This window comes from Lepidothrix coronata, unplaced genomic scaffold, assembly GCF_001604755.1.
Source record: "Lepidothrix coronata isolate B3197 unplaced genomic scaffold, Lepidothrix_coronata-1.0 Scaffold107, whole genome shotgun sequence".
NCBI lineage: Eukaryota > Metazoa > Chordata > Aves > Passeriformes > Pipridae > Lepidothrix > Lepidothrix coronata.
The window spans coordinates 57,573-80,621 of record NW_016690287.1 but is presented as its reverse complement, the minus strand read 5'-3'; the positions used below and the strand labels follow the sequence as shown (position 1 = coordinate 80,621).

The window sequence follows — 23,049 nt, the reverse complement described above, 5'->3', positions numbered from 1 at the left end:
CATGTTAAAATAAAGGCGAGCATTGAAGCTACTCTACTCTAAGGTAGCTACTGAAGTAGATACTAAAGCTACTGAGAGGGTAGATTGTGTTTGGCAAACACTCATGCAGTGCCTGTGGCTGAATAATTTAACTACTATCAGCAACGGGTCTCTACTAATTTCCTTACACACCCAAAACCTCTGCCAAAGTCAAAAGCAGGTGAGAAATGCTTGAGAAGTGAGATAGAGGGTAGGACTGAAAAGATTAGTTAGCAATCTAGAGTTGCAATCTAGGTGCACCTTAAAAAAAAAAAAAAAAAAAAAAAGAAAGAATAAGAAGAAAAAAATATATTGTTTCAATCCAGCCTCCCCAGACAGAGAAACTCAACAGGAAGACAAGCTACTGGAGTACATCTCAATACACACTGAGCATCACAGGAACAGACTTTCAGTTTTGATATGAGATTACTCAATGTCCTCTCGTATTTCTTTGCTGATTGATATTTTAATGAAGCAAATTCTGACTGAAAGTGGTTTTGGAAGTGGTTTTACACAAGCATCACATCGCTTGGTTTCATATCAGCTGAACTTTCTGGGCCAATTCGAAACATGGGAAGTAGATTATAAAATTCTGCACAGAAAATTAGGAGAAACTTAGCAGAAAATGTATGAATATATAGAAATGCTTGCTAGTGTAGTATGTCTCACTTGTAGAAGCATTTAACCCTAGTATGTATGTGTATATAAGTAGATATGAATGTATATATATACACACATGTAAATATAGATAAATTGCATAGAGACATCACTACTTGGTAGAACAGAGCAAAGCAAAATGCAAACATACCAATTAAAAAGATGGCATCTGATGCAGATTTTCCAAACTGCTGTTCCAGATATTTGGGCATGAAGGATACCATGCCATCAAAGGCACTGAACTGTAGCACAGTTATGCATATAAATAACATGTACACGGGGTTGCGAAACAGAGCCTTGAGGAAGGGGATGAAATCTGGAATGAAATAATGGACTGGGTTAGTGTGATGCTTTATGAAAAGGATGACCATTGCTCAGTGTGGCTGAGCGGGGAAAAGGGGAACAGAAAAGGTCCTTTAACTGTATCAAACTGGATCTTATGCTTTGCCAGACACCACAGGCCAAAGGAAACCAGATTAGCCCAGGCTTCCCCAACATGTCTCCTCTACCCAAAGACACCCTCACACACACACACACACACCCACCAATGCATACTGCCGCTTACAAAAAAATAATAAATCACAGCAACAACCTTCTCATGAAAGTTTCCTGAAACTTTTTAGCTGTGCAGTGACTGAGCTTTGCGGTTACAGATCTGCAGCGGCAGCTCCTCTCCCATCTTTCCTGTTCCTTTTTTGTCATGTCATACCCACAGAGTGTTCACCAAAACCCCTTTCCTGCACCTGGCATATGAAGGGAGTACAAGGGGAAAGGGGTGCAAACGCACTAGAGAGCTGCGACAACCTGCCCCCAAACTAATTTTGTTTTTTTCTGGGGCAGAAGATGCCTGATGAGAGATGGGACCAAAGTTATTCCCACCATACTCTCAAAGTCTGTATCAGCCAGTCTTCAGCCAAGTAAGCATCTGAGAAACTAATTTACACAGTTCTTTTCTCTGCGTAATGCCTATTAAATCAGGATCTGAACCATAAAAAAACCCCCACAATTCCCCTTTGTCTAATGTTCCCTGTTAATTAATGTGCTGAGCTATTGTAAAGAAACTCTGCAGAAAAGCATCTGTAAAACAATGACTGTGCTTCATTGAAAGTGGGCACCACTTAGGATGGGTGTATATTTTCAGAGGTAGGTAAGTATCTTACTAGAAGAGGATCTGTATGCAAGTCTTGCAAAAATGAGTCAAATATTCAAAACACTATAAAATAGGCTGCATTATTTACATATGCAACGCAGTTTATAATCAGAACTTTCTGAGCAAATTTAATTTTTATTCAATTAATTTTATTTCAGATTAATTTTAACTATAAAAACTTCAAATTTCAGCTTGAAATCCTTGGCAATTAAAAAGCTGTCTGAACATATCCTGGCCAATAGTCTGTGAGTGGCCCTGCTTGAACAGGGGGTTGGACCAGGTGACTTTCAGAAGTCCCTTCCAACTATTCTGTGAAATTAAGAGATTCTAACTTCAGGATATTCAGAGACAGTGGACACTCACATCAACACAGGGAGGGAATGATCATGAAAACACGAGCTCTGAAGGGACTCTGGAGCACCAGGACCCACATCTGATCTAGGAATCTTTCTTCACCAGAGCAGCATTTTATTTATGGATTCATTTAAGGCTACATGACCAGCAGGAAGAGATGCTGTGTTTATCAAACATGAAGTTGCAATATCAGCCAAGATCTGAGTGCTCAGTCTGGGTAGGGTGAATCTGCAGGACTCAGCTTCAAACACCACAGACAGGTAGCTGCCACGTGGCACTTACTTTCTGAAAATTAAGGTCCTGTCAAGGGATCCTTAGCTGAGCATACAGAATCAGGAAACTTCTTGAAGATCATCGCCTTTGACATATTTTATTCACTTCCATTTCCAACTAGCACAAATAATGGAAAGAAATAAAAAAGCTTCCTACAAATATATGGATCTGAAAGACCACAGATGTGAAAGTTACCAATGGTAACATGAATGTAAGTCAAATAGATCTTTGTTCAAAAGCAATTAAATGTTCATGACGCACTTTAGCATCCGACAATTCCCTTTTATGGCTTTAGGGTGGGCTCAAGGTATGCACAAGTCTTGTGCTGGGTTTCTGCTTTTCTGTACAGTGAATGTGGGGTACATTTATTATTATTATTTATTAGCAACTAATATCTGCAACTCGTCCACAGCTCACTGAGTTGCAATATTCTTAACCAGATTTCAGTGCTTTAACCCTCTCACAGGAAGAAAAGATCTACATACACCTGAAATGCAGGAGGGGGAAAGGAATGACTCCAGATCCTGGAGCTATGAAATTAGCTTTCTTGTTCTGCAGGGAGCCATTCTAAATCCCTACACAAAGCCTTTGGTACTACAGAGACATGAAAAACAGAAGAGGCATTTCATACCTCGGACCCATCTTTAATTACACAAATACACACAGATCACATCTTAAGGATTAAATTAAGAAGGAAATAAAATATAACTTGCCTTTAGCAATTTCATACATGTTCTGTTTGGCTTCATTTTTGTCATTGTCTTGCAATGGTACTACACTTTTTTCACTTGTCTCCTCAGGTTCACTGGTTTCCCCTTCCTTCACAAGTGACTTGGGCAAAAACCAGAACGGTATTCCCACGAGCAGGTTCAGCAATGCACAAATCAAAATGCCCAGCCACCAGGCTCCAACCCAGCGGGCATCAGTAGCTGTTATAGTTATCTCATCTATAAAAAAAAAAAAAAAAAACAAAACAAAACCATGCATCTTATATCAGCTCAGAAACATTCTTTGCTCTGATTGTGTGCTTTCCCAGTCATTTTTGACATGGGATGTATTAAAAGTATGTTAGAGATTCTTAAAGTGAGGCTCATGGAGGAGAATAGTCTCCAGTCTGGCAAATTTCAGTGTTTTATATTAAATTAATTCTAACCCTTTCCTACATTAAGCCAGATGACACAATTGTTCATCAAATAATTTATAAGCAGATTGATCTGTGTGTGAATTGAGTATTATACATAGATCTTCCACTCTACCAGAAACACCAACAAACTCAGATAAAATTGAGACATCTCATAGTAGCAAAGAAACATCTTTCAGCTCTGTTAAATACACCAACATGACTACAGATTTATATATGAGATTTTATATATTCAGCCCTTACCTGGACCTACTGATCCAACATCAACAAACAGTTCTGCACAGAATGATGCCAACAATAAACCAAGGAAGGGGCCAACTACAGTTGCTGTGTGTATACATGCTAGAGTAGGAAAAAGAGAAAACATACCAAATTAGAACCCAGACATAATTATTTTCTTGGAATTGTTACATATCTCTTGGGTAGCTGTACTGGAAAGGCATTTGTGTCTAAAAATGGGCCCACTTCAAGAAGGTAATCTCTAGTTAAATTCTACAATATTCTAGTTAAATATTCCACAGTATTATTTTGATCAGGCAATAATGACTGTCTTTTCTCTTCCTTTACTGGACTGAAGGGAGTCATAACAATCCTTTCTTTTGCTTTTGTTTATGTGTGTGTTTGTTTGGGGGAGGGGAGTTATCACAATAGGGCAGATTTACCCAGGTAGAAAGGTGAATTCTCTGCTTTGGCAAAATCCTCCAAATAGGAAATGCCCAAAGGCATGATGGGGGTTTCACCCATTCCTCGCACTATGTTTCCAACCATCACAAATATCCACAGCAAGGATCCAGGCTCTTTTTCACATTCTGTAAATAAAATAAGAAGTCATAATTAATGTTTTAATTCTAACTATTAATCAAAATCTAGAGACAAGGAATTGACTAGCAGCTTAAACTTTGAGGGGTAGGCCTGCCCTATAAAAAAAGTTAAATACCTGGTCACAGTACTTGAAAGGCTCAGAAACTGGAGAAAGCTGATGAACCTGCTGAAGCAGAGTTTAAATCCCTTCCCTCTCCGTGCCATACCTTGTCCAATCTCCTGGCAATCATAGAATCATAGAAGGGTTTGGTTTGGAAAGGACTCTAAAGACCATCTAGTTCCAATCCCCTTCTCATAGGCAGGGACAACTTGCACCAGAACAACTTGCTTGAAGTCCCATCCAACCTGGCTGAACTTCTCTGGGCATCCTGTTCCAGTGCCTCACCACCCTCACAGGGAAGAATTTTTTCCTAATATCTGATGTAAACCTGCCCTCTTTCAGTTTAAAGCCATTCCCCCTTGTTCTATCAGTACCTGTTATTGTAAAAAAGCCTCTCCAGCTTTCTCATGGGCCCCCTTTAGGTACTGGCAGGATTCTGTAATGTCTCCCTGGAGCCTTCTCTTCTGATTGAACTCCAACACTCTCAGCCTGTCTTCACAGCAGAGGTGTTCCAGCCCTCTGAGCATCTTTGTGGCCTCCTCTGGACTTGCTCCAGCAACTCCATGTCCTTCTTATGTTGGGAGCCCCAGATCTGGACACAGTACTCCAAGTAGGGTCTCATGAGAGTGGGATAAAGGGGAGAGAATCACCTCCCTTGACCTACTGGTCACTCTTCTTTTGATGCAACCCAGGATACTTCTTGATACTTCTTGATACTTCTAATAATCTGAATGATGGGATTGAAAGCACTCTCACCAAATCTGCTTCAGATTCCACCGTTCTCTCCCGCTTTGTGATACTTCAATTTCTCAGTGCCAATTCATTAACAAATAAAAATGAGCTTGGTCAGCAGCGACTGATGACTTTCTAAGTGAAAGTATTACCGACCAGAGATCAAGTCTGGATCTCCTGTGTCAGTGTCAGGTTGCTGTCAGAAAACATGGGTGAAGCAACTCACATGCAGGTGTGGTCGAATTCAATCCAGTTTTTGCTTCACACAGGAGATGGACTCAGATATATGAACATGACAGTCTTGCTTGTCCATAAACTAATAGGGAAACAATCATCTTACCCAAGTATACTCCATATACTCAAAAGATTAATCCCATGCTCAGTGTGAGAATTTTGTGGACTCAGGAGATTAATTCCACCCTCACTGTAAGAATTTTGTGTGTGATCATTCAGTAGTTCCCTCTGAGCCTTTTGACTTCACAGTAGTTTTCACTTTATATGCACATTTCTAGTGCACAATCATTAGAATCAGTGTTGTGTTCAGGCCCACAATTAAGTTTTAGCCTAGTTGAAAAAAATTTCTCTTTCCTCTAAAAGGAAGCAAGATCTGTGTTTAGTTCTACGTCTATTTCTCATTCTTTTATTTCCTGTGTGGTACAAAAAAAAGAATCCTGATGCCTTTTACATATTGTCCAAATACATTTCCCGCCTCCTCACAGTATCACAGTATTTTCAAGTCAAAAAGAAGAATATTTGTGAAAATAACCTGGTGTTATAGACTCCCAAAGTGACTTCCAGGTATGTTAACTGAGCTGTTTGGATACTGTGAAAACTGCTTGAAAAAAATGCTACAGCTCTGGAGTCACAGAACAAAGAAACACAAAGGTAAGGAAATTTCCCAGTCTCTAGTTTTCACGCCTGCAAAAAATACTGACCAAAAGCAGGACCCTAAAACAACTGCTAATAAAAATAAAAATCTATTTACTTAGACACTATAAAAACTGAGGAAAATGTATTAGCAGACATAAGAAGAGTCATACCTGTTGAAGGCTCCTCTGTAGGCAAAGAGAACAAGCTTTGGTTAACAAGGCATAGGGGCATCACTGAAAAGTTTTCCCGTTGTGAAATGCTGCTTTCAATATGATACCTGTTTGAATCAAAGGAAAGCATGTACAGGTTAAGAAGATATACAGGGGCACCACCTCGTATGTCTGTAGTGGAGCTACCTATAAGAAGAGCGTGTTGCTATAAGGAAGGAGGAAAGTCATGTCAAAAGTTAACTGAGATTCAGTAATGAAATAGGCCAGAAACAAAGAAAATGTTTTACCCAGACTCTTATCTAGTCTCTAATGCAATCTTGTAACAGATGCTTCAGGAGTTGTCATGAACCACACTAATGAAATCTCCCATATCATCTCCTACTTTTCTTATATTTTAATCCAATTTACACCCTAAGCAGAGGGTATCACCAAGACTGTCACAGTCATACCACATTGGACATAGAAAGATTAGAGGATCTTCTTTTCTGAAAAAATATCTCACTGATTAAAATAGACAAGCCTACATTATTATTTTGTTAAGCCAATCAAACATCATGAAAAAGTAGTTGAAGAATCATTATGCTCTGTAAAGGCTTTGACAACATAGCTACGATCTCCCATTCAGGCCCCAGACCAAAGATATCTTTAAAAATCATCTTGCATTGCCCATCCAAGTAGATAAGAGCTGGTAATGTAATTGGTATCACAGCCCACTGTTTCTTTAGAGAATCCACACAAGGTGTAGCACCAGGATGAAGGCAAGGGAAAGGGAAGGTGCCAAACAGAGGGGGGACTCTCCTTGGGAAGTGATGACTGACTTTTGAAGCCATCTCAGAAGCAAAACAAACCAAGCTGCTCTGTAATTATCACATTGAACCCATGCTCAGCAATGTCTCTCTCAGTAAGCAACACTGTGGAAAGAGTCATGGATTAACACAAGTGAGGATGGCAGAAGCTGCTGTGAGCTAAGCGAAATACTCACCTTCCAAAGAGGAAATGAGGAAGTGATATCAAAAGACATCCAAATGACAGAACTGTGCAGCCCAAAGCAATTATTCTGGGCCTGTGAAGCTTTGCTCCAAAGTAACTCACAAATGCTATCAGCAGCAAGTTACCTGCAAAAAGAACCTGGTTCACTTTTACAAAGCAAGGCTTCCACAGATCTTTTAAAGTGCAACAGGAATTTAAGTGTACCTTGTAAGCTCAACATCTGTTTCTTTTCTTGTCTTGTAAAAACTGTAACTAGACAGGGAACTGCCTACATGATGCAGTAATTCCCTGCCACGTGTGATCTTTTTTTGAACGAGTTACATCACATGAAAAGAACATGAGAACAGAAGGTAGAATGGAAGAGGGATCACAGTGAGAGAGATTTTTGACTGCACCTACATAGAAAAGAAATTTCCCACTACTTTACATAGAGACCAGGCCCAAGTGCTGCAGAGTAGCAGCTGACTTAGGAAGTTATTCTCCCCAAGATACTCTATTTTGTAATGTACCTCCAACTACTTTTGTACTGAAAATAATAAACACACGATGATAGTTACAGGGGAAAAAAAGGAATAATAATTTAATATTAACTTGAGTAGTTGAGAAGAATTTTTTAAAGAATGGTATTTTTGTACCTAGCAACATTAAAAATACAAATGTGCTAAAAATCTTTGTTCTCCTCTCCTCTACTTTCACTTCAGAATCAGTTGATCTTTTCCTTCTTCATTTTTTGCTATGCAACTAAGAAAAGAATCGAGCTTCATATTATGAATCAGTCTCCATAAAAATAGCAATTTAGTAATTGCACACCTACTAATTTTGTGATCTTTTTGTCAAAAGAACAAAATCATGTCTCTGAGTGATAAGCATTATTCTGGGAAAGAAGATAATACCTTTTTTATGTATGATTGCTAAACAGACTGTATTTAACCAGTTCCTCGAATGAGACTTCAAGATGTGTATTTACACAGTCCTAATAAGTCACTTGTGTCTCTTAATAATTTCAAATATTATCATGATCGTTCAACAAGTTCATATGAGCAGATAATTTACTTAAAATAAGCCTTTTACGTACCACTTTGTTAATCTTGGCCATTTCATGTCACTGGGCAAAAAACTCACTAATAGGCAAGGTAAGGGGCACTAAAAGTAGAACTGGAAACTTTCTGTGCAGGTACAGTTGTAGGGGTACAAAATCTTGAAATATTATTGAATTTAAGGATCCACAATCCACTCCAGCCAACTTTCATTAAAAGAACTGTAAAATGTTAAATGTGACCTAAAATTCTAACGAAGCTTATAAAATCTTTTTGCTTTGTTCAGAAAGATTCAATACAAAGCTCTTAAAGTAGTTTATTTTGTTAGTTGCTCTGTTATATCTTATGATAGTGCAGAAATTAGCTGAACTACTTTTTAATACTAAACTTCCTCATTTAAGCTGTCCTATTAGTTTCCAAGACAATAAATGGTTAAGTATTAGCTGAAAAGGAAGGACAGAGTTGACCACTATTGACACTTAGAGTAATTGAGAGATTTGAAGGATATGAGTCACTAATACACATTCAAACAAATTATCATATTTTCAAATAATAAGAAATATTAAAATGAGAGATTACCAATTTCAAAGCTTCCATTAATGATCCCCACCAAAGAAGCTGGGATATTGAACTGTTTCTCTATCTGTGTGTACATGCTGTTCATGTAAGCACCGGACATGGTTTTACCAAGAAATGCAAGTGAGAGTGCCAGCAGAAATACCTGGGAAGAGGAGAATGCATAAAGAACTCAAAATTATACATTTATGAATATTCCACTTTCTCCACCGAAAATGTGCTTCCGGACAAAAAAAGTGTTCCTCTGTGTGTAAATCCCGTCATCTATCCTGCATCCACATCGTACATCCTTGTTCTTCGCCTGCTCCCATTGACAAGACTGTCTTTGGAAACCTCAAGCCCCACTTCCCCAGCCAAGACAGGCTGTGCCTGCTGCAAGATTGCCATCTGCAGGACTGAAAGACCAGGGTGCACAGACCTTCCCATCCTCTGCTCATCTGAATGACAAATTACTTGCCGAATTAAGACTGTTTCCTTTGGCCAAATTACTCAATCCATCTCAGCACAGGTCGTGAGCCCATTTTAAACAGAAGGAATAAAGAGTGTCTTTTTATTTAAAGACATTGACTCTTTACAAGACAATTAGTAGCAATTGTCAGGAAAAAAAAAAATAATATGAATACGTGCACTAATATTCAAATCCTTTTAACTTTAGGGTTTTTAATAAACGGTATTTACAAAATTAAATCTATAGTATCTTTAAATACATCTCCTGCAAGTGCTAAAAAGCTTAAGTAGTGTATTTGGGCTTTGAATTACTGTGAAAAACAAGATATTTTACAAGTTTTTTATACCATTTCTTGACAACTCAAATAATCCAAGATACAGCAACAGCCAATTTTTACTGACATGTCACAACCAGTAAGGCTCATTTAACAAGTTTTAGAAGGAATGGTAAACATGTCAGACTGGGGGGATTACACAAAGTCAGAGGTGGGGCTTCAAAGCAGCAGTCGACCACAACTCCAAAGTTCAGGGACAGCAAAAGCAACACATGGTTGTTTACAGACTTGTTTGACCTTGATCAGGGCATTAAGGGTAGAAAAGAAACAGCTTATTCATTCATTTAGACTAGATTGTAACTTCCACCAAACCACTGCAAATGCAAGAAATTACAGGTGTGTATTCCTACAAAATCACTAAAATATTTCTGTACCTTCAGCTTGGAAATGCAACAGAATTTGTCCTCTGCACGTGGCTTCTCAGTTTCTTTCATGTTGCCTTTTTTAATTTTTCCCAGTGTCTGTTTCTGAGTCTGTCCAATGATCCCATTACAGTGTTGAAAAAGACGAGAGAAAAGAAGAAAAAATTATGTCCCATGTTTGCCAAAAAAATAAGATTCCTTCCAAGAGATTTGATATTTGAGCATCTTCCTTAAATAATTGCAAACCAGATTCCAACAAAACCTACGAGCCCATAAACTTCATTCTAATCAAGATAATTTGATATGGGAAAGTCAACAATGTACAGCCAGTTATGTCTCATCAGACACTGAAAGCTGTCAGCAGCGTACAACCAGAGAGCAAAGAACAGAGAAAAGAGATGTTCTGAGGGCAAGTCTGAACACAGCCTTTCAGTCCTCTGCACAAGCATTTGGCACTGACCACTGTGGCAGACAGAACTACAAAGACCTATATGTTTGACTGATGTATACCTGTCTCCACGGTCTTTATTTACTACCCCTGCCCTGGCTAGCCATAAAAAAGACATTTAATTCTGCTCTGTGTGTTCTTTTGAGCCCTCTCTTCTTCCACTGGCATCACTGTATATTTGTTAATTTTTAATAGAAACTCTATTGGAGATTAATCTCTTGGCATTAAAATTAGAGGGAAACAAAATAAAACCAAAACCGCCAGACCAACTTAAGTTCTGAATGGAAACAAAACAGACTCCATTCTGCTTTTCCTCCCAAGGCTTGCAAAAATATCCCTCTTTGTTTTTCTGCCTCCTTTTAGTGATGTCCACCTTGATTTGATGGTTAGAGCTTCTGGTAATGCTAAGCCACCTGCTTTCTTACACATCTTACTTATATTCCAAAAATGTGTTCAAAGAGCAACATATTCCAGGGACTCGGATATACTTACCTGCAAAAGCACAATTAAGTCTGGGTTGTAATTTAGTATGTTTTCTCTCTTTTTTTCCTGAGGGTTAGCACAATGAGTTAAACAGATTTCATTCTAAGGACTTCTAAGAAGACTTCATTAAATCAAGTTATTCGATACAGTTCCCAGCTGCCTGATAGGGTAAGCTGAACAAAACCAGGGCAAGTCAGAGCCCTACCTTATAGTCAGGATGCATACAGGCTAATTTCCTCTTTTTTTGTCTTGGACACCCTTTCCAAGTGTGATCTTGCAGCAGCTCTTTGCTGTGTTTTCTGCTTCATGGAGCCATGGCTGGGAAGCAAACTTGACAAGCCCACCAAGAGGACTGAATTGCCTTTCACATTCTCCAACCCAACACCCTCCCGGTCAATCTCTTCAAACATTAATTTCTACAACAATGTTAATCCTCTCAAATGTGTTTCCTAACTAACTCAATTCCTAGCAAATTCACGGGCATTAACTCCTTCTATAGCTGCCTTCTCTATTTTCAGTCTCTAAAAGTGTAATGCTTTATTACAGCATTCCTGGAAACGCTTCACAATTAATTGTAGGTGGTCAGCATCTCAGACAATTAGCCATGATATATACATAGTTTGCATTTCTGCTTTGCTTACACATATTGTGTTCAATCACAGGACTAAACTGTGCTTATGCAGCTTTGCACTTTCTTTGCAATTTGGAATAGAAGTTTATGTCCCAGAGAAATGTTTATGCATTATCTAAATACTGCCTTACTCAGAGTGGAGCCCACCAGTGATGCCAAAACATCATAGCAGTCCCCCATGTCTGTCCTCTTCTGCTCCTAGGAGCTTGAAATGGGATTCTTCCCCTTACTATACCAGTCCCTGCTTTTCTCTAACATACACAGGGAACATCATCTGGCTAATTGCATGCTTTCTCTTCTGGTGCTACAAGATACCAGTCAGCAACCTCTGCCCAAGTTTGTCGTGGTGAATCAGAAACTGCTCCTCATACAATTACAGAGGACAAAAAGGCCATGTTTGCCTTTACTTTTGCCTTACCTTCCCTCAAAGCATGAATTATGGTAGGAAAAAAAAGTGCATCTCAATCCATTTTTTACTGGGATAATTATTGAGGTCAGAAATTGGAAAACAAAACAGACAGAATCACTATTTCCAGTTTTGTTCCTGAGGTTGTTTTTGCTAGCTTTATAACATTTTTTTAATCACACTTGGTCAAATGGAACTGAAACCCACACAAACAGCCTAGATTATCAGAGAGCATAACTCAGGTGCATAACTCAGCTCAGGCACATTTACACCACACTTTAAATCCAGGTTAGAATTTAAACCACTATTTCTGTATCTAAAGATGAACCAACAGTGTTCCCACTCCCTTCTCCCATCTACATGCCCTCCATTGTACATTCCTGCTGCTTACCTTGCTCACACTCTTGGGCTCTTCAGACTCATCTGCAAACCTCTTTAACTCATTAAACAGGCAAAAAGTTAATGCAGCAGAGAGTTAATGCAGCAAAAAGATTGTTTTTCAGATAGTGAGCTGATTTGACCCACTGAACAGTTCAACAGGTGTCAGACCCACACAAGCAAAAGAGCAGGAAAGTGGAGCCAAGAACATGAGAAGAGAGGAGAAAGTGGGGGCGAAAGCAGAGTAGGAAAGGACAGAGAGCAAAACATCTGAGCACCAGTGATGTGTTATGTCACCTCAAATATTTGTGGTCTCAAGCCCTAACCTGAGCTGCCCAGGCCAGCCCCGAACACAGCTGGACTCCCAGGATCAGCAGAGTTGTAGGGAATCTCCTTCAGTGCACATCCATCAATATCTTTTTAGCCAACAGCAAGAGGAGAGACAGCTTATGCTACTAGGATAGTCACAGAGTGACAGTTTTGTAACAAATCACTTGAGGAATATGAACAGGCCAGGTAAAACTATATAGTTACACAAAAGTTTGCCCTCAGGTTCTGACTGACCTACCAGCTATGATGTAAACACCTGCTCTTGAATCCCACTCACAAGCCTTCAAAGTTCACTGAAACTTCAGAGGTCAGTAAAGTTCCTCCTTCTGCTTCTGCACTGAGTTGGTGACATATTTGTGGCAGGCTAAGAAATCAGCAGTGACACCACAACTGCCTCTTCCAGCCATCTCCACTACTGGACTATTTAAATCTCCACAGGCAACCAGAAAGGCAGAGGGGTGATGAGAAGACTTGTGTCCTAAAAGACACCCACTTTGCCGAGGGCACAAAGAACTGACACACACAGTGTGGACAGTTCAGCACAGGCCAGAGGTACAAAGCAGCTGTGTGTGTGATGTACAGCATCCCATGTAACTTGGGCTGAACAAGGTTGGCTTAAAAACAAACCAGACTCTTCCTGTGTGGATCAAAACAGGCTTGTTTGGGGCAGCTGACAACAGCAGGCAGGCCAGCACTGAGACAGGAGTTTGGACCCATTTGTCCCATGCACACCCATAAATACCTTTTATGGTTTTAAACCACGTTTCACTTTAGCTAACTAATAAAAGGGACAAAACCACACAAATATCTTGATTTAAAAGTTTATGATGCAATGTTCTGCAAGTTGCTTTGTCTGAGTCCCAAGGGGACATCCTGCTTTGAATGTAAAATTCATCTTCCATTTGGCTCAGCTTAGTCATATGGATAAACTGCTAAATCCTTGTTTTATTTACAAACAGGATTAAAAATCACATGAGGTATCCCTGCAGAGAACAGTTATAGTGGCAGAGCTTTTACCTAATTTATTTTTCTGGTTGCAAAAAGCTTTCTGAAATCTTGTTTCACTAGGTACAGTTCAAACTGTTACTCAAATGCAATTACACTAATGTTAGGCTGAGACAAGGGAAAATATTCTCATGGTAAAACAATTAGGTACTTACAGTTTTGAAAAAGTTTCTCCAAGAAATGACTGATTGCAATTTGAACTTTGACTTTTAATCTACATTGTTGAAAATTAACCCAAGTCCACCTACTGCCAAATTTGTGTCTTTGCCAAATTTTTTCAGCTGTGAATTTTAGAGTACTCACTCAGATGTGACAGACATGGACTGAGCACTTAGAAGGAAAATTGAGCCCATCTCTTTCTCTTCCCTGCCAAAACAAAAAAAATGGCCAAGATCTGACAGCTGTGTCAGATCTCTGAGCATGAAATGCTGACACTCCAGCCCACTGAAGACATCCAAAAGCACTTATAAGCAAGAAAGGAATTTTAAGAGTCCACATAAGTGTGTAGATTTACAGGTTGGGTGGTGTCCTATCAAAGGGTGACACAAGGTCAAAAGGGAAGAGGGGAATGAGTTTGTGTTAGTGATTACTGGATGTTGCAAAATTGGAGACAATTTTGAGCAAGCATAAATAGTTCTGTCTAATGTGACAAGAAGAGATACTTTGACACTGATTAAATCCATTAGACATCACGTCTAAGAATCAGTAGATACACCTTCAAGTATTGGTGCTGAGACAGGTTTCATTTGTGACTTTAAGTCTCTTGTTGACACTTCTGTTTGTCTCCCTCACAGAAATAACTACTAATGCACACAACGTAAATTCAAGGTCTAAAATGTGTGGTGAAGGTGGGATTGGGATTGACAAAAGCCTGACTTTTGAGCATAACTTCCAGGGCAGTGTTTCTCAGCTTTCCAAGGGAGCTCTAACCTTGCTGAAAATCCTCTCTGGACTTCCACATCCCCTGTGTGCTTATGTTGCTGGGAGGGAAAAACAACACACCAGCAAGATACTTGGCATTTTTGTTGCACAGTGGTGTTGCCTCACAAATTTACAACTCTACTGCTGTACTGAGAAACATTTTTTAGGCACTCTGCTCATGCCTGACAGACAATTGGTGGCTGAGGATCCTGATCTGCTCAGTGCTGCACCAGACCGTGCAGTGAGGTGTTTTCCCCTGTTATATCTTATAATAAAAGTTCATAATTTCAAATTTCTGATATAGTATCTTCTCAATTCTCACACATTAGAAAAATTCTCAAGTAAAAAGCTATTAACATGCTTCCAATATATGAAAAGTCTCATACTCCCTCAGGAAAAAAATGCATTTTGTTAGAGCTATAGCACTGCTTTCATTTTCTCCTCATGGTGGTCTCCAAATCACACCTGATGGCTGCTTGTACTAGGATTTCGTTTTTACAGTTTAATTAGAAATAGAAAGTATGTTTCCACATACAGGACTGCGTAGTTCTACAGTCTCTGTAACATTATTTTGTTCAACAATAATTTTAGCTTAGGGTGAGTGAGGCTGAAGATTCAGACCCAGCAAAGGAATTACAAAAAATGGAAATCAAAATTTTGAGCCAAGTAAACACCAAATTCACTTTGGCACTAAACAATTCACTTTAAATACTTACCTCCATATCAGAAAAAAGTAACCCAGAGGTTATTTTAAGATGCAGTTTAAGTGATTTATAATTGGCTACACGTACAAATTAAATACCTTGTAAAGAAAAGAGGAGTAGATATATGAAATTAACATATGTTCACAAATGTACAGCTAACTAACTATTCAATAAATTCATGTAAAATTCAATACATATGGAATTCAGTATTGTTCTCTGTTGTGATTAATTAATGGATAACAAAGTTTATAGAGAGTCTGCGATGTCTTAGCATATTGAATTCCCATCTTCTCCATGGGATTCCTCAAGGCCATATTTTCACCAAGTTCACTATCAGCACTCTGCCTGAGCAACTGAGACTACAACTATATTTTTCTGTCTGCATAGCTTTTGTTTGAGAGGTAGCTCTAATCATTCTACTGCTTCAACATAAGGAAAATACCTCAAAAGCATCAAGTATTTGTACAGAATCAGGGTATACCCTATTCTTAGCAAGTAGTTTTAGTGAAGATGCTCACAATAGGCATTAGAGGCATATACTTCCAGAGAGCAATTTATCCCATTTTAAGACAGCTGTCTAAAATAAGTAGGAGGAAATGGTCTCTAGAGGTGCTTATTCCTTCCCTTGGATTTGAAATTCTAGAGAGCTAGCTTAGTCTAAAGAACTAATTTTTAGACAGATAAAAATCAGGTCAGATGACACCTATCCTAGTTCTCTCTCCTAGTGTAGTTCTAGATCTACTCATCCCAGCCAAGGAACTAAAAAGCCTGTCAGCCAGCAGCTTCCCAGCCTAAGGTCAAGACCCCTTTACAGTTGCTTATGAAAACTCACAGGAAATTCAAAGGGATAAACAGTGTTCCTATGAAAAGCAGTAAAAGTTCTCAGTGAAAAATGCAAAGTACAATTATTGGTCCCAGTCCAAATGTTATATGTTGTGATGAGTCACCTACCGAAAACACAGAAGGCACTCCTGGCCTCACTGTAAATGCCACACGTTATTTGGAAAACACTAATGACTAAGTAGCTCTTTCCCAGTTGTAAATAATCACATTTAATTCATGAAAAGCTGGAAATAAGAACTATATCTCCACAGAACTGAGCACTGCAGCAGTCTTGGGTTGCACATCTCATAGGATGTAGCACGGCAACCTGGATAAGAATGTCATGACACAGAGGAGGTTCACTGTCATTTCCCCCACCAGTTTAGAACTGGACCACAATCCAAGCAATGTCTAAACCCACTTTTTTTTCTCAGCAGTGTCTCCTGAGACCTGTTCTCTGGCAGGGCACAGCTCTGGTAGTTGAACAGCCACACAGCTTCCAGTCAAATGGAGGCTAACGGGGAGAATTTCTTGTGAGGGCAACACAGAATTTTCTTCTCAGGGTTGTGCCCTGATCTGGGTACACACTCCAAGAGCTTCACTGCAAATTTCAGCTTTTAAACAGACCGGCAAAACTGAGTGTAGAAACCTCACAAGACAGGCTCTTTCACAATATTTTTGTCTCCTTTCGCCTGCTCACAGGGGTCACAGCACCTGCATAAATTAAAAAAACCCCAAACTTTCCCAAGATATTTTGGGAACCTACTCTCTCAAAAGAAAGAGAAGAAGGATGCAAAATAGAGAAATATATAATAATTTAACTGATCCTCCTTTAATCAAAAATGTATTTATTTTGGCAGTGGTTATACCAGACTAAGGTAAATCATGGGGAACTATAAAGTCTCATTATATTGGCCAGTGAAGAGACAAATAAGTAAGACCTTGATCTACTCAAACCAGGTAGGGAAGCATCTATCTGCATTTAACAAAGAAAGTAGGGTGATGGTCACCTCTGTGTATGCAGAAACACAGAGAGGTACAAAACTTTCTGCTTGTTTTGAGTCTGAATTCAGGTGAAGTTTGACTTTCCAGTAAGATTTTCTTTCCTCTCACCTCAACAGAGTACATGTCAGCTACAAAATAAATAAAAATTCAGCTTTGCCATTGACTCTACACATCCCTGTTAACTCATGTTCATCTCAATTCTTTCCCCTGTAACACAATAAATAGTCATTTGTAGCAAACGTTCAGATCCATACCTTGGAGATAATACTGTCTATGTGCAAAACATTATTGCTGTCTGTTTTCATAACGATTTATTTAAACCAGCAACACTGTCATAACAGTTTCTCCCTTAAGAAAGGAGTTTAGCACATTGATTTGCACTTGTATGGATTTGGGGGCTCTGCTTTTGTTTCAGCAAAACATTCATGTCTTCTAGTCTTGTGGCAAACCTTATGAAGACATAAAATCCTTTATTCTTCGTAAAATTTGCTACGAGTCTGGAAGACATTCTGCTATATAAACTTCTGGTTTTAAATGTTAGAAAACACAAATGTTCCAATTGTCAAAACAGCTTTTCAGAACAAATTATCTACATAAAAAAAAAAAAGGTTGAAAACCTAAATATATACTTTTGGGCAGTACCTCGTCTTTAAAGTACAAAGGGATTTGTTGTGAGATCAGGTCGTCAGCTTTCCACTAACGAGGCATATTGTCTCATGAACACACTTTCAGAAAAGTTAAAGCAACAAATGTACTGTAGGTTGACTGGCAGTTCAAAGCTTCAAAGTCTCTCTGGGGACTTTTACTCTAGAAGAATGACATTAACTATGATTCATCAATCAGTGGTTTATGTAACCTGATCTCATTTCACTTTCACTATCCATCAAGTCCCAAAGGTTTTTGATGTGTGATAATACCCTTTGTGTGCAGAGGTATCATCAGGCTGGATACCAGTTGCTAGAAACTGCCTGAAGCTGATACACCTGGCCTTTCTAGGTACACTTTACATAGTGGCCTTGCCTAAAAAAGCTCAATCCTAAAAGGTGAAGCATCTGAGTGGAATCTCGAGGATCTTTTGGGAATCAGGCACATACCTACGCATGTACCTGTGAGCAAGGGGTTTCCTAGATACAAACATCTCACTTCTAAAAAACAGGAAGTTTTAACAGAATTCTCCAAAACTGATGCTCTTTCTCAGAAAGCTTTAAGTTGAATGAAATACACATCCTCTTTTGACAATGAAAATTAAAGTACTGACTTTAAATAAGTGTACATTTAAGATTTTCTGATAAAAAATACTTTACCTCTACACTGATAATTTTTATGGTTCTTTCAACAATTGCTTATTCAACTTCTACAAACTATTATGAGTATTATAAAAGGCAACAGGATGGTATATGACAAAGCAGTGGGCTGTAGTGACCCATAACACCATGAAGGTTATGGCAGCTTATAAAATAATTTTAAGTGTGTTAACTCCTCATTTACATGGAATTATATGAAATATTCTTCTGATATGAAATTATATATGACATTGTTAACGTTCTCCATTTAACAACACAACACCAGTAGGTATGAACACTGTGGCAATGTGGTAGCTCCCTAAAATTAAACCAGCCATTTGCAGCCCATGGGAATGCACCAGGAAGGGGTACAGGGCCTCTGTGAAAACTGACAAAAATCAAGCCTACATCCACTAGAATCATAGTCAGCAGCCAGAGTGGAAATGTGCAGGAATCCCATAAATCAAGGAAAAGAAAAAGAAAAAAAAAAGACCACCTATGCAAACAATAGTTTATGTAACAGAAAACACTCTGAAATCAAAAGCAGAGTTCCAGGTATTCATTTTAAATAAAGAGTACATATTCAACACCTAAGGATTTTAAAGACACTTGTCCTGAAGTATGTGCTTGTCTGCTGCTCTGCACAAGGCTCTTTTCTAAACCAAATGCTTTGATAAGATGATTGTCAGCTTTGTCCCATTAAAACTTTACCATTCATTGGCACAATATGTGTTAATATGAAATCATTTCAGTATGTTAGTGACTAACACGTTCCAGAGCCTCTTTTTTTTTCCCTCTTGCAATAATACAGTGCTTTCAATTTTCCACTGGGTATTTCATTCAATAACAGTTTATTGCAAAAAACACCATGTTTTGAACCAGCCACCTCACTTGTAACTCCTAAAATGTTTGTGAGAGCTCACATTTAAACGCTGACTTTTCCACACCATTCTTGCTTTCTGTTATCAAGGATAAGATCAGCTAGAGTGGATTTGTTGCTAAATGGATGATAACATCAATATTTGGCGTAAAAACCATTGCCATAACAGACCAAAAATCCACTATATTTTTTCAGATGCATATGCTGAACTTCTAATGAATTTTTAATGACTTCTTACAGTAGAGAGACAATTTCATGTACTGATTCATGTTCCTTGTGCTTAATCAAAGTCTTTTCTCAACTCCAAGTAGGATGAAAAGGTCAGGTCTTGCACTCACACATACAACAATTCAAGCATACTGTAAATTCAGCCCTACTGCACTTCTTTTCAAAGAAAAGCTATCTTATTTTGCAGCTACATGTGATGACATGCAATAAATAGTTTATATTTCATGGTATTGTCAACATAGATTCTCCTACGTAAGTGAGTAGACTGCATTTGCTCTTAGTGAAAAATAATTACGAACATGACTGATTCTCAGTTCAGCACAACTCTCCTTTTTAAACAGCAGAGAAAATGCCACTATTAATAGCAGAACTGTCAAGACAGCATCATCTGAAAGGCTCAGAGTCTTTCTGAAAGACAAAACCGGATTGTCATTCTCTTGCTGCACTTTGCAAAAGATGGGGGGGAGAGAGGAGGGGGAAGAAAAAACCCTGATTATTTAAAGAGATAATTTAAAAGGAAAGTTAGTTAAAATTTATGCTCTGGATCAGATAGGAAGGGCTGACATGATTCAGTATAGGATTCTTTTGAAAAGCAGCTGTTTCTCTTACAGGAGAATGGTTCCATTTGCCCCGTGTTTACTAGGGATTCACCTCCAGTGAAATAAGTCTGGGGAGCATGGAGGGTGGTTCCTGGTCTCACTGTACCTTCTACAGATGTCTGTGCTCTTTACAATATGCTGGGGTGGGGAAAAAGGGGTGGAGAATTCTCACAGTTACACTCAGGAAATCAGAAACAGCACTTCTACACATACCTAAACCCTTAATCATTTTTCCCCCTAACAGGAGCATTGAGGGAGAGTTCATTCTGCACATTCTGTAGCTTTGGGGTGACCTAACTGTGGCCTTGCAGTACCTGAAGGGAGCCTGAAAGGAAGTTGGAGAGGAACTTTCTACACAGGCATGGAGTGACAGGACAAGGGGGAATGGCTTCAAACTGACAGAGAATGAGTTTTAATTAGTTACCGGGAAGAAACTCTTTACTGTGAGGGTGGTGAGGCACTGGCACAGGTTGCCCAGAGAAGCTATGGATGTCCTGTCCCATCCTTGGAAGTGTTCAAGGCCAGGCTGGATGGGTCTAGTGAAAGGTGTCCCTGCACATGGCAGCAGGGTAGGAACTAGATGGTCTTTCAGATCCTCTCCTACTCAAACCATTCTATGATTCTACAATTCAATATAGTCACTCCAGACTCTTCCATAAGGAGACATCTATGCAGTGAACAGGGATGCAAATTTACACTGCACTGGCTCCACAGGGAGGCACTCAAGAAGTCCCCAAACCTTCCTTTTAGCGAGATCCTTTGTTCTTCTTCGAAGTGCACATATGAGTACTACACATGTTAGAGGACTCTATATACTGCTGCAGTAGTGGCATGTATAAATTACACCAATGTCTTTGAAACCTGAATACCTTTTTATACATTAATTCCTATACAAAGTGACTTTAGAGAATTATCATAGCAGGAAGCAATGGATGGCTTAGGTTACCAGAAAGGAAGAACACTGCTACTACTTCATATGACATATTTACCATCAGCACTGCCTAGAGCCCTTGAAAGGGACATTGCTAACCAAAGGGGAGTTCTGCTTTTGCTTATACTTCTGGAAGCAGGTTGGAAGAGAGACAGGGGGAAAGAAAGTCTAGAAGTTAAACCTACTGTTGTATTCAAAGTTAAGTTGTTGGATGCAAGCCGGTGGAAGCCATGCAATTAAAACTCTGTAAACTGTAAGTAGGAGTGGCATTAGGAATTCGGACTCATCAGTCACTGATCTGTCAATTCTGACTTTGCTGATCTAAACATGGAGTTTATTTCTCTTGCTTGGGAGATCCCCAGCTATAGGAACTGATTCAGCAGAGACTGCTGAGCTCATTCTCAGAGCAATCATTAGCAATAGTTCTTTGAGGCTACATCATAGTTCTGTCAGTGGTGTGAGCTGACTAATATAATACATCATAAAAGTAGTTTTAAAATATTGCTAACTATCCAAATTACTTTTTTCCATTTCCTAGTCAATTCCATGGGTGGTCACCCTTCATTTCTGAATCACCTGTTTTTTCCACTGCAGAAGAAATTATTAACTTTCCTTCTCATACCTCTCTGCTGCTTCTCACATATTTCTTCCGCAGGCTTAACATCGATTTTGGGATCAACAAGGAGAGCTGTTTCTACTTTTGTCAGCACTGAAATGGCCCACACCGAATAGGAGTAACAAAGAAAGTTGTGCTAGCAAAAGCTTGTTTGGTGAAACACTATCTGAACAAAGCAGTTACAATTACAACTCCATGCACCAGAAAGCACAAACATTGTAGTCTTCATCAACATAGCACCAAGCAAGAAATACCAGAGAGAGAGTATTACAGCCAAAATTTTCAGACTTTGGCATCCAAATGTAAAAATTTAGGGAACAATCAAGGTTCCTAATTATAAGTGTCTAGTGTAATTTTAGACTCTCTCTGATTTTCTATCTAGTTTGTAGTGCTAGCCAGGTTCAGGAATGTCAATACTGGATATTCTAGGACATATAAAATGATAGCAGAAAACTGTTTAGGGAGTTGATTTATTCCTCTAATTTCAGATTTGGCTATTCAAACACAAGGCACTTTGACTTTTTCAGAGGTGCTGACACTATCAATAAAACCTCTTTTTTATACTTTTATACTTTACTTTTGGTTTGCAGCTTAATTTAGAAGGAAGCAAAGGCTTATAAAGGCTAATAAAATTGCTATAAACATGAACAAATTTTGTCAGTGCACATGAAACATTGTGCTGCACTCATGTAACAGCTACAGGCTGTGAGACACACACCATTCTGTTTCATTATTGGTAATATTTACACTGATGTATATTAATGCTGCTGTTATGCTTTCTGGTTTATTCAAAAAAATCAAAATAAGTACATTTAAGTGAATGCCTATAGCTTTTCCTTTTCTTTTTTGATACAACAGGCAAACTAAACCACGACATAGTCACACACTTCTAGTTCCTGGTAACTGAGCAACAATGTAATTTACTGGAGACATCTGCCTTACACAGCTGTACAGCAGCTGGTAAAGTGCAAGCAACAGGTAATATGGCTCTTTGTCACTCTCACAAATGGGAGAGATACATCCATTACCAAAAGTCTTAATGTGTGTTATTAATGTTATTAAGCAAATGTAAAACTCAGGAATTGAAAAGCAGCCATTAAAAGTGGGAACCAGCTGTCCAGCAGGTGTCAAGAATAGCCTAAGAAAAAGGTAAATATGAGAAAGAGGGAGACAACCTTAAATCTCAGGCACTGATCACATAAGGGAGTTAAAGCACCCCTGATGGAATTCATTTCACACACATTTAGACACCCACAGTGTAAACATCTATACCTGAGCGAGTCACCCGGGGCTGTTTTTACAGGCAAAAAGAAGAAACAGGCACTAATCACCTAAGCTATTTTAG

General features: G+C 38.8%; 1 protein-coding gene across 5 annotated transcripts in view; it reads right to left on the bottom strand.

Moving 5' to 3' along the window:
* The window catches only part of SLCO1A2 (solute carrier organic anion transporter family member 1A2), a 46,081-nt gene that overhangs the window by 5,862 nt on the left and 17,170 nt on the right, over positions 1 to 23,049 (bottom strand). Inside the window, exons 1-9 of one of the 5 annotated variants that reach the window (XM_017823993.1) lie at positions 13,871 to 13,899; positions 10,047 to 10,145; positions 8,894 to 9,035; positions 7,270 to 7,402; positions 6,288 to 6,394; positions 4,256 to 4,402; positions 3,837 to 3,935; positions 3,166 to 3,399; positions 827 to 991 (exon numbers count right to left, since the gene is read on the bottom strand). In XM_017823993.1, the coding sequence (XP_017679482.1) occupies positions 827 to 991; positions 3,166 to 3,399; positions 3,837 to 3,935; positions 4,256 to 4,402; positions 6,288 to 6,394; positions 7,270 to 7,402; positions 8,894 to 9,035; positions 10,047 to 10,106 (1,087 nt within the window). In that variant the 5' untranslated portion in view covers positions 10,107 to 10,145; positions 13,871 to 13,899. Of the gene's footprint in view, positions 1 to 826; positions 992 to 3,165; positions 3,400 to 3,836; positions 3,936 to 4,255; positions 4,403 to 6,287; positions 6,395 to 7,269; positions 7,403 to 8,893; positions 9,036 to 10,046; positions 10,146 to 11,170; positions 11,296 to 12,393; positions 12,661 to 13,870; positions 13,900 to 23,049 lie in introns of those variants that run through there. The other 4 variants (XM_017823994.1, XM_017823992.1, XM_017823990.1 and 1 more) reach the window with 4 other exon arrangements.